At 40.2% G+C, this 12,411-nt stretch overlaps 1 protein-coding gene across 1 annotated transcript; it reads right to left on the reverse strand.

The window, feature by feature from the left end:
• Positions 1-1,554: 1,554 nt before the first annotated feature.
• On the reverse strand, positions 1,555-9,951 carry yipf4 (Yip1 domain family, member 4). Its single transcript, XM_063491382.1, has 6 exons — positions 9,737-9,951; positions 8,010-8,163; positions 7,230-7,401; positions 4,511-4,588; positions 4,311-4,424; positions 1,555-1,897 (listed from the first exon to the last, which is right to left on the reverse strand). Exons 1-6 carry the CDS (start codon positions 9,792-9,794, stop codon positions 1,760-1,762), a joined length of 714 nt encoding a protein of 237 aa, XP_063347452.1. The 5' UTR covers positions 9,795-9,951; the 3' UTR covers positions 1,555-1,759.
• Positions 9,952-12,411: the final 2,460 nt, after the last annotated feature.

The raw sequence follows: 12,411 nt of genomic DNA on the forward strand, positions 1-12,411 counted from the left end.
GAAGTTAGAGCTGGATCAGGTGACCATAATAGTTACTTCTTAGGTAAGAAGTATTCTTCTTATGTGTTTATACACCACTCTGAATGTAATCATTAGTTATTATTAATCTCTGTCTCTCTTCCACAGCATGTCTTTGTCCTGTCTCCCTTCCCTCACCCCAACCAATCACAGCAGATGGCCCCGCCCCTCCCTGAGCCTGGTTCTGCTGGAGGTTTCTTCCTGTTAAAAGGGAGTTTTTCCTTCAGACTGTAGCCAATAATATTATTTTAGGGTCTTGACCTTACAATGTAAAGCCCTTTGAGGCAAATATTTTTGTGATTTGGCATTACATCAATTGGGAAAAAAGTACATTTCTATCTCAATCCTTAATGACCCTAAACTGCTGCACTTACATTTGAAAGAATATTAAGAGTTACAATTACCTGAATACTACTCTAGTTACACCTTGACATTTGTAATTTGAAGAGCTACGTAGCGGGTCACCAAGAGAGATTAATTCCTCAGTTCTTTGGTATTTGACAACCTACTGATGATGAGCCTCAGCTTCACTCTTGTTCTAAGTATTCTTCTAATGTCATATCCCAAACCGATAAAATACAGTCATTATCTGGCTGCCAGCCAGTCATATAAGCACATATTTACAGTTGTTTCTGCCACTTAAATTTGCCAAACTTACGGTACATCATTTTTAAACCGGCACTGGCCTAGTTAAGCCTAGTTATAGTTAGGGTGAGTTAGAGCTGTTTTCTTGTGTTGGCCTTGGCTCTCCATGAACTATGCTTCCTTCTGATAACATGTTGGCAATAAAACCTTTTTAAAAACTGACCTCAACAGCCTCCTTATATTCCTTTTTCCAGTTTTGTTAGTCTCCTCACCACCTAGACCTTTGTGGGGATGTAACATAATTGTTACTCTTGGCTTTGTCATTTTTTCCTTCTTGTCTACAAACATTAGAAACCCAACTGTAAGTACAGTAGCACTGAATAAGAATACTGTCTTAGTGTGTTTGACCCTACATTTAGAAATGATTGTAAAATTTGTAGGCAAATCTAGTGCTGCAGTACAGATTACAGAACTGTTAAGTGTGACAAAGTTGGGTTTACTGTAAAGCAGTGATGAGTCATGAGACACCAGATGGTTTAGAGACAAATTACTCCACAAATTTACTGTATTATTGATCAAACGAGTATAGTCCTGTATAAAAAAGACTCAGGGTTTAGAGAACAAGGCACCACATTTAGTAGACAATGGTTTATATCCTTCTGATTGACCCATTCCACCTGCTTCCACTGCTGAAATCTATAAATTAACATGTCTGTAAAAAGGGAAAAGCATAAATGAACATTTCTGATAGAAAGCTACAGTGCACAACAATAAGGATCAGCACAAACATACATAAATATTTGGCACCATATTCCTCAGTGTGATTAAGATTTTTAAAAATATGACATTAGTATCCAGGCCTGGACTTATTTCTAGACTCAGGAACTACAGGTTTATGCAGGGCTCTGGAATCTGTATTGCACTGGTGATTGATAAGTCTGCATACCAAAGTTTAAGCAGCAAAAGCATATGCACTTTATTGACCAAAGACACAAGGGAAAAACTATATACATTAGTATATATTCCCAACTCCCCCAACATCTAGAATAACAGAGTTTTAAAAAAAATCCTGGTTTTGTAGGTTTTTTTGTTTTTCCCCCCACCCATGCTCCAGGGTAACTGTCCATGAAAAGGTCCACAGCTCCAGGTCATCCAATCACACTCCAGTATATAGTGACAGGAAGTAGATGTACAGTAGGAAAATGGGATATATGAGAAGGGGCTTCTTTGTTTTAAATTCATCTCCGACAAGCAGTGAAGCAGCACTGTATGCAGCCCAGAAAACTCCAAAAAGCTGAAAGATGAGAAGACATTCATTCAACATTAAGAGCAAACAGCCACAGGGTGAAAGAACTTCATCGCTTATCTAAAAGCTACAATTATTAACAATTTTCTATTATGCTGTGGGTTATGAAAGACTCATTAGAAGACAAGCTTGTCAAGAACATACTGACTGGAGTGCACAATTACAGCAATGCTCTAATTACCTGATGGTTCTAATGCCATCCTGCTCTGACATGACAGAATTTTCAAGTCACTGCTTGTTGACGTAAACTTCTCAGGCAAGTTTGTGTCCCTGACTTTGCTTGCATACTGCATGAATGCATGCTGAACCAAGCAGCGTATATTTTCCTTTAGAGAAAAGGAGTGAATTTGGAACCAGGGACTATGGAGGATTCAAACCATCAGAAATAACAAGGCTCTCTATTTTTTTAATTCATACTAGAGCTGGGCGATATAAGATTTTTTCATATCACGATATGTTTTTTTCATTTCAGGCGATAACGATATATATCACGATATAAGCCAAATAACTATATTTGTAAGATTTAAATGTGCCGTTGCTCACAAGTAAAATGTGAAATAATCAGCAGCTTGTTTTGATTTAAATATTTATTTCCCATAATAAGTTCAACAGGGTAGATGTACTTAAGGAACATGAGACTTTTTCAGATAAATAAAGGCAAATATTGCAAACTACACAAAAGGCAGCCACTAAAGCGTTTAAGTTTCAAAATAGAACAAACAAAACAGACTACTAAATTGTCAATTCTACTTAGAAACAAAATATTAATTCTAAAAATAAATCTTAGTTTGTTTACAGAAGAACAGACAAAATTGACTAACTTTTGTCAATATCAAATAAACTGAGAACTAAAAGGAAATTGTCAATCTCTCCTTGTTGTATAGCTTAGCTTTTCAAACAGTTACTTTAGTCTGACAAAAGCCGAATGACGAATTAGCGCTTTCAGTCAGAGATTGAGCATGCACTGGTTTATTGTATTTCCAGACTTGCTTTCGGCACAATTTACAGTGCGCGCTACTCTGTTTTTTGTCAGACTTGAAATAGCCGAAATACCTTCACACTACGGAACTTCTATGGCCCTTCCGTTCGACAATCTCTCCGGCATTGGAACCATCATCGGTTTTTTCTTCGGTAACCTTCGCTCACGCTCTCGGTTGATTTTTCTCTAGTCAGCAAACTCATTTCCTCCATTACCCGGGCAGCCCGGCTGCAAAAACAAATACACATGTGCGGCTTGGCACTTGTGCTGCACGTAACAAGTCACGTGACGTGACGCTGCGGCTGTGATTGGTTCGGCTTTGCGCTACTTAATTTGGATTGGCTGTTCTTCTTTTTTTTTTTTAAGAGGACAAGAGAGATGAGGTCTATCGCAATAGTTTAATTTTTCTATCGAGAAAAAGTTATTTCACAATACATATCGTTATCGTTCTATCGCCCAGCTCTAATTCATACATTTCTATCCGCTTCTCGTGAGGGGAAATGAGGAAACTGTCATAGGCGCATCAGTGTCTGTCACGTTTCTGAAGCTTTGTCTCCATGTTCACACCAATATGTTTTTGGACGAAACAAGAGCTCTGACCTGTTTCGTCCACACTGAGACGGCGCCTTTGGTCAGGGAAAACGCTCTCCAAAGCGGATACAATTGAAAAGTCCAGTGTGGACTGCGAAATCTCTGACGCATTTTAGTCATGTGACCAATTCAACTAAGATGGTGGACAGCATTACACAGCAGTTGTTTTGTTTGCTCTCAATTTTGACAGCCCTACTAAAGATTAATTCTGATTCTAATATCAGTTTGTACATGCTCCAGAAGACGCAATGTTTACTCAGAGCAACTTTGTACTCGTGTTACTCGCAGCAACAACTCCACCTCATTGTCAGTCCATTTGAACAACTCGCCGCTTTTCCTCAACATTTTGCCGCGACGCTTCAAAGAGCCGGAAAATAAATGGCAGAAGGAAATGACGCAGGTCGAATCGTCCTACGTTTCACGCACGCGCACTACAGGAAGGTAAGTGTTTTCAGTGTGGACGAACTCTCGGAAACGATTGAAAACGATAGTGTGGACGCAGAGCGTTTTCGAATTTATCCGGATCAGTGTAGACGTAGCCTTTGACTACAGCAGTCCAGCCTCCTTTTCGGAGCGGGCCCTCTCACTTACTCTCTACCCCGATTTGAACACCAGCTTACTAGACTAGACCAGCTCAGCACGTGTTTGAGCCGTCTCTGCTTCCTACAATCTTTACAAAATACCCATACATGCATAGCACTGCTGATTTGCTGTCATAATCATGTTCTTTATTTATGTCTTTCATTTTACTGTAGCCTATGAGCCAGGTTGTAACACTGAGCTTTTTAACAACATGAAAACATAAGACACTTGTTTATTAAAGTGACTCACTTTGACTAGTGTAGAAACCACCTCGAAGCCTCCAATCACTAAAAGCAGAGGGGCTATGACGATGAGAGGAAGAAGGGAATACCCAATCACTCCAAGGACCTGACCGTATGAAACCTGCTCAGGAGAACAAAAGCATTTCTTATCCTCTGTATGACAAGTTAGAGTTAACTTCAAGTGCTGCAGGTGTCAGCTGGATTTACCTCCCCACCAAGAACTCGAGCCAGCAGGAAGACGGTTAGTGATCCAAATATCCAGATGGTGATGATCCAAGACACAACCTGTGAATGCAAAGAACAGGTTGGTGTTGACACTGAATTATGCCACAGTGAGTTTAAGACATGACATTCTTGTAACCAACTTTGAACACATATATATAGATTATATATATGTCTGAGGCAGATGCATATAATGTAGAGGATGCAAAGTACTGTCCAGTGAAGCTGCATTTGTTGGTCTACACATAAGGACGTGGTTGGTTCAAAGGAAAGGTTGTATTTAATCTAATTAATTAGCACAATGTACTCAAGTTTCCACTGGACACCTTTTCAATCCGTCGTTTCCAAATGTCACTTGGCACAAACAGAATGCCGTTTTTCATCAGATAACTGTCAAGAAGCCAGATGGGACTAAATAACAGGAAAACAAACTGATTTTATTTTAATGCTGGTTTTCTCTGTAAGAACTATAACCAACAGCATATACAAACTAAAATCAACTCGTCTTCAATGCAAACTTTTATCTTTGTAATAAAATAAATCAACTGCACTAAGTTACAAGATCTTCTCTCACTCAAGCAACTCTGTACTCTGCTGGTGGAAAGAGGCACAAACAATGAACCTGAGTTGGTGTGTGCCTGACATATTTCACCTTACCAAACAAAACCAGGTAATAGGCATAACCGAATTCAGCAAATAGAGAAACAAAGCAGCCGATCATCACAGTCCTCTTCCACTGGGGAAATTCATTCAACAATGAAACGTAACACAGGTCTGCAACCACAAAACTGCATACGAGTGTTTCTTATAGATTTGTACTTGCTGAAACCGGGAAGAATATTTTTAAAATTCCTTCTCGTCGCGTTTTCTTGCAAAACTCATGTTTTTAGTTTAACTCAGCGTAGAATTTTTAAACTGAAATCTGAGTTAAAAACCATAATGATTTCTTACATTAATGTAATATTTCTAAGAGCGAGACTCCAGAGAAATACAAACAGAAAATGGGAGGAAAGCAAAGCGTGTTGGGAGCATCAAAGAGAAGCTTTCACAGACAAAAAGAGTAAACGTGTAGTGTTAAATATATCATGAAGGAATCGTTTTTGTTTCTTTGTTCAATCATAAGAAAAATGATGCATAGTTAATTGTAACAAAATATTGATTTCATCGCTGTTGTGCTTTTTTAATGTAAACTCTTTATGTTTTGCAAAAAACTGTATGTGATGGAGGGAGATCATGTTTGGATTCAGCACCCTAAAAACATCAAATTTACCTAAAATATCCCACACAGCTGAAAAATATATAAATAATTTTTGCAGACCTGTGCAATCAGTCTTCATTTTCACAGACTCACTGCTTCCACTGCTCACCACAGGATTGGGCTTCTGGAGCTACTTTTGTTGTTCAGGAAGTAATCCTAGCTATTACAAGTAGGGGTGGGCGGCAGAAACGTTATATGGTAGAAATGATATAAATTTGGCCAACGGTAGAGATTTTGACTATACAGCTCTACCGCATGTTGATGATGTCATCAAGCTGCACCTGTTTTGATTGAAAGCATCGGAGTGGCTGCAAGCATGGAGCTTACACGTGGGGGATGGGGGGTGATAATAATAATGGAGTGCATTTATATGCTCAAATGCTCAAAGCGCTTTACAATTCCACTATTCATTCACTCTCACATTCACACACTGGTGGAGGCAGCTACAGTTGTAGCCACAGCTGGGGCAGACTGACAGAAGCGAGGCTGCCGTGTCGCGCCATCTGCCCCTCTGGCCAACACCAGTAGGCAGTAGGGTAAAGTGTCTTGCCCAAGGACACAACGATCGAACCGGCAACCTTCCAGTTACAAGATGAGCTTTCCAACCCCCTGAACCACGGTCGACCAGTGCTCATAAAGAAGACCGCGACGCATTTGGACCTGGTTTGGGTTTAAGCAGTCAGATGTTGAGCAGAAGCATAGCAAATTATGCTAATAATACCAAGTCTGCATACCAAAAGTTTAAAAGGAAAGCCCAAAAATGCGCCCTCCACAAACGCCCAGTCAGTGAAGTGGCCCTAACAAAGGTGGCCCTAACACCAGCACACTCATCTTTTCCAAGCCTGTTCCAAAGACACATTTTCCACTTTATTTTAAACAATTTAGAATTTTGTGTATTGATATTTGGAAAAAGATCTTAAAAGTTATTTGAAAAGTTTTGTAATTTAAACATTTTTTAAAAAAAGTTTTGCACAATAAATATGCTTAAAATGGCATTCTACACTGTTCAGTTCAGACATATATATACAGAAGAAAAGAATATATTATGATATATATCGTTATAGCAATATGGATTTTGGGCCATATCGCCGAGCCTTAATTACAAGTAAAGGTTTTGAGTTACTGGAGGCAAAATTCGTTTTGTCTGGCTCTGGCAGAGACTGGAACCCACAGCCAATCCACACAGATCTCAAAGTGCTGTGCAGCCCAGTGCACTGCAGCGGTTTGATATGGCCAATGCTATTTTGGGCTTTAGTTCTTTTCTGGATTCAGTATGAAGCTACATGAAAGAAAAGCAGTAACATAATGAGCACTACTTCAACTCCTGTTTAACCCACAAACATTGGTTTCAAATGCCATCCAGGCAGGACAGATGACGATGGTCTTGCTGTAGTTTGAACATGTTTGAATGAAACGACACAGCTGTGTTTCTTGTGTCCTCCTCACCCTGAACTGTCCATAGATGGAGATCATGGAGAAGAGCAACACCACAGCCAGAGGGCCCCAGAAGTCCGGGTTGTCTCTAACCACCTGCCGGTTGTAACCCAGTGATGGCATTGGCATCAGCACACATCGAATCTTGTAATAGATGTCCTTTATATCAATGTCCAGCTCCTCCCTGTTCAAAAAAAAGCACAACAAGATGATGTGATCATCACTGGTGTTAAAGTCAAGTCTAACCCAGTCAGTTTCAATGGTAAAGATCACAAAAACAGGATCTACAGATGTGCATGTGTTTTGAGCAAGCAGCACAAAGTGAACTGAACTGTTCAGAAGCAGTGGAATAATACAACTGTCCAGCCCTTCACCTTAAAGGGGATCTATTGTTTTATTCCTCATTTCCTCTGATATACATCTTGTTCCAATGGTGCATGCTTGTATTACGTATTATCAACATTATCCTGGTCCTGTGTACTCTGATCTCTGTGTTATTCCATAGAGAAGGAATATCTCTGACACAGGTATCTCTGTCACACTGCTCTGGGTTCGGGTAGAGAATACGTTCCCCGTAAGTAATCCTACAGTTTCAACATTTCAGTACAATTATAAAAAAGTAGAAACATTTCACTACAAGTACTCCCAGTTATCTAAAAGAAGTCTGGGGGGGGGGAAGATAACCCACTATATAAGTTTATTGTAAAGATTAGCCAAGTTGATGTGAGTCATAATACAACACACTTAAAGCACTATGGCTGTTCCTACAAAATAAAACCACCATGCACTTACAGAAGAGGTTTGCTCTCTTCATTGTCCTCTTCCTCCACCTCCAGCAGCCAGCCGTAGCCTCGTTGTCTCAGGAAGGTGGTGGCATACGGGTCCTTCCCACTGTCACTGCCTATATTCAGTTTAACATCTGGAGTGCTGATGGTGCCGCTGAGTTCTGAGGATGACATATTTGTTTACATTGTGTAATGTGTGCTTTTAGACTGGCATGGCTCCAGAAATACACACTGCAAGATGTATGACAAAACTGCTTTAAGTCCACCACTATAACCAGTTCTTACTCTCAATGCAGCCTTACCAAGCTGACCAATAATCGTCCTAATTAAAATTAGGATGTCAAAGTAAACATTTGTGGCAGCTCCACTCTAAACATAAAGAGTGAGACTGATGCAGGCAAAGGTTAAATCTTTTTTTTTTATTTTTTTTATAAGGAAGGTATTCCAGCGTGCTGCCAGAGCGCACTCGCCTGGCATGTTTAACAAGCCCCTGTCCAATCAGTGCAGTTACAAGTTACACACACAGGGGATGGGACTAGGAATCGAGAACCGGTTCCCAGGAGTTCAGTTCCTTGGAAATGTTAGTCTGTTTATCTATTGATCTTGCTTACTTGATTGGAATTTGCATGTCAGAGGAGGAAAGTACCAGCACAGTCTACAGCATGGATATGGACTTTTATTTTTATTGCACAAAAGGGTGAGGCCGTGATGGTAAAATGGAAGATGCATCCAGGACAGAAACAGCTGCATTATGCTAATCTAACGCTAAGCTAGTCAAGAACTGAGAGTGGAAGCTGAGTGAACTCTGACCCCAGCCAAGCAGCCAGACCCTGAACTTCAACAGGCAACAAACAGCCTCCATTGTTACCTTCTGTAACGTTTCTGTACAGCAGAACCACTGTGGGGGTCGCTTTGAAGCGTCTTTGTACTGGTTTTCATTTTGGTTTGCTGTTTTCAGCTTTGTGTTCATACCGAAATACTGTAGCCTCAGGTTTATATTGTTCAACGGCAATTATCAGACAATGTGCTCCACCTGTTTTATAGAGTTACATAAAATAACATTATTTTCTCCTTTGAATAATAAAGTAACGTACTGCGTTACTTTTTATCCAAAAAGGTATTTTGATAATGCGGCCTAAATCACTGATCCAAAATCACGTATGTGTGTTCAACCCGGATGACATATAGTGACTATGAAAGCCATAACATGTGACCCATTCACAGTAACCACTGTGGACGGATGAATTTGGATGAGAGTGAAATATAAAAGATAGATAAAAGTGATAAAAGTGACCACTTATAGCAAGTCTGTATTGACAAGCAGTGACTTTTCTCTTGACGTGGAAACAAAACCCTCCGCATCATAACAGCAGCAACCAGACCCTCACCCAGGAGACAGAGTCACTTACTCCATCACAATTTAAGTAGTAACATTTAATTTCTGGTTTAGCCAGTAAACTTGGTACTCGGCAGCTACGTTCTCCACCAGCCACGTATCAGTGCTGAAGTTATTTAGCAAAGCTAAATGACAGACTGTCTACCTGTGAATTACTGTGTACCAATTACTCAGAAATGCAGAGTCAGCCCACAGCAAAGTGCTGTTTCTTAGTGTGGATTGATCTACACCTGGGTATCTATTCTAACTCGTGACAACGAAAATAAACGACGTGAGCAGGTACGAGGCTGGCTCTTTTCAGGCCTGCTAGCTGCGTAGCTCTGCTAGCGATAGCCTACCTTCAGCCTCTGTCGAAGACACGAACGTGAAATCTCCGTTGGTGGGAGAGAACTGCATGTTTCGGTTTCTATTACTGCCACACGCCTTGGCTCCACAGAAATTGCATTTAGTGACACGTTAATAAAGCTGTCATTGGTCACAACTCTTCAGTGAAGTTCAACTACCGCATCTTGTTTTCTTTCCGACGTTGTGCGCTTGGACGTAAGCAGGAAGTGCAGATGATGCTAGTAAAGAGGACACGTCTTGTGATGCATTCAGGTCTAATCATGATGGTCGGAAACTATCAGAAAATCTTTGTTAAGTTCAGTGTGCGGTATATATGCAGGGGTGGAGGGAAGGGGATCCACAAAAATAATTCAGGAACCACACGTGGGCCTTTACACTATAAAGCCTGGTGGAGTATTTATGTCAATTTAACAAATTATAGATTAATTATAACTTAAACTAAACGTCAGAACTTGACAACAGTCTTTAATAAAATGTTGTTTTTTTGTTTTTGAGTATTTTGTTAATGAAGTTAATGTACGCCATATTCTCAGTCTCACGTTTTCCTCTTCAGACACATGTGATGGGTACAAACTGTTAAATATCCCCCTTAATACCCCTTAAATCCTGCTCGTACTGTACTGTGTCGTTAAGTGCTTAACAATATTAAGGCTACGAAAATCCATCAGAACAAAATGTTGTTAATTTGAAAAAAAATGAACAGTGCCCCAAGTACTGCAAAGCCTGAGTGTATTTTGTGCAAAGTAGAGTTCAGTGTGCTTTGATTACAGGGTCTCTACAGCCAGGTCATAGATCATAGGCTCTCATCTACATCCAGCTGAGTGTGATCTGCTCACGCTTGCCTGCAGTGCACATTTTTACGTGATTCTTTTTCAGCTTGGTATGGGAGATATTTTGCTACCAGATATATTATTATTATTATTATTATTATTATTAACTTTATTTAACCAGGAGATTGCATTCTTAAGATTGCAAATGAATTTACACATGCATTTTGGTTCAAGACAGAAAGCAAAATTCACAGATGCATTTGAACATGACTTGACTGTTTTCTACAGTTGGACTTTTGGATCCAGCCTCTAGTGGCCCTTTGGAGGAACTGCAGTATTACAGGAGGTTAGCACTCTGTACCGGCGTACTTCGTTTCGCAAAAGGCGGGTAAACAGTGTAACGGGACAGAAACATGGAGCCAATGGCATGTCGTTGAATCTCTGGTGGTGTTCCCACAGCCGCGACTAATGTGGAAGATTTGAGTTGCACCCACATCAATAAGATACGGGTCGTTACAGCAGCCCTCTGGACACACCGTAGCGTCACGCCGGTGATGTTTTGAAGCACACTCCCTTTTCTATTACGTCCCCTGCCTCTTAGTGAATCTAGCCAATAGCAACGTCTCATACTGAAATACTTCTTTTGCCGCTAAAACCAAACTCCCTCTCGTTTTCTGTCGTCGAGAGCTCTGTTGGTGTCGCTAATTTCGAGAAAAAGGTAAGTTTAACTTTTAACCGTTAGTCGAATTACGTTAAACTGCTTTTGCGTGTTCTCGTCTGAGGAGAAATGTACACTGACATCAGTTGTAGGGCCAAGAAACTGTCCAGTTTTGTCCTTTTCCCGACCAGCTACTTTTTAAACGACATAAGATAACAAGGCGTTTCCAGTGTGATTTTCACCACTGTTAATCTGTTGAGCGCATTCAAAGGAGAAACGTCTGCGCTGACTTATTGTTGTTATTGTTACTGAGCGGGAATCGAGCAGCTCACGTGCAGATTATCAGACAAACATGAACTAAATTCACACGTGCTCATGAATGAACTGATAGGTAGATATAGGAATGTGTTAACGCCGCTGAACGCTGTTTACCACTGCATACGTTTATATTTACACGATACAAGTGTGACAACTTTATAGCTAAAGCTAAAAATAAAACAACCTGTGGCATTTAAATCAAAATCCGGTTTACTGTGCATGTGGCTTTAACATTAGCAAAAGGGAAAGTCAATCTGAAGCCTTCAAACAATTCTTAAGTGAAATAGCAGGTAGCAAAATAGTCACTGTAGGTTTGGAGGATATTTTTGGATGCACTGATATATCTGCTGAGTGTGGGTAGAATCCAATGGGCCTGTTGACTGACACTGACAGATGGCTGATTTTATTTTATTTTTTTAATCTGTATGTCCCGTCAGTCTTACACTGGCAAAATGTCATGGAAAAATGAAGAGCTGTAAAGAAAGCAAACAGAATTATCAACAAGCAAATCTGTATCGGCCCTGGATTTTGGAATTGATGCATCAGAAGAAACCTCCATTTAGGGATGGGTATCGTTTAGGTTTTATCCGATACCGGTGCCAAACCGGTACTTTTGAAACGGTGCCGGTGCTTAAACGGTGCTCAAACCGGTGCTTAAAGAATGGAGAACACAAAATTGGTCCAAAAACCTCTCATATTCAGCGGTTTTTTGTAAAAAGATAACAATGTTAGCCTTTTCTGCAGCTATAGGGCATATATGGTATCACTCTTGGCTGGAAGCAGTGCTTAAACAATGGAAAAAACACAAAATTGGTCCAAAAACCTCTCATGTTTAGCTGTTTTTTTTGTAAAAAGATAACAATGTAAGCCTTTTCTTCAGCTATAGGGCATATATGGTATCACTCTTGGCTGGAAGCAGTGC

Source organism: Pelmatolapia mariae, linkage group LG13, assembly GCF_036321145.2.
Source record: "Pelmatolapia mariae isolate MD_Pm_ZW linkage group LG13, Pm_UMD_F_2, whole genome shotgun sequence".
Classification (NCBI taxonomy): domain Eukaryota; kingdom Metazoa; phylum Chordata; class Actinopteri; order Cichliformes; family Cichlidae; genus Pelmatolapia; species Pelmatolapia mariae.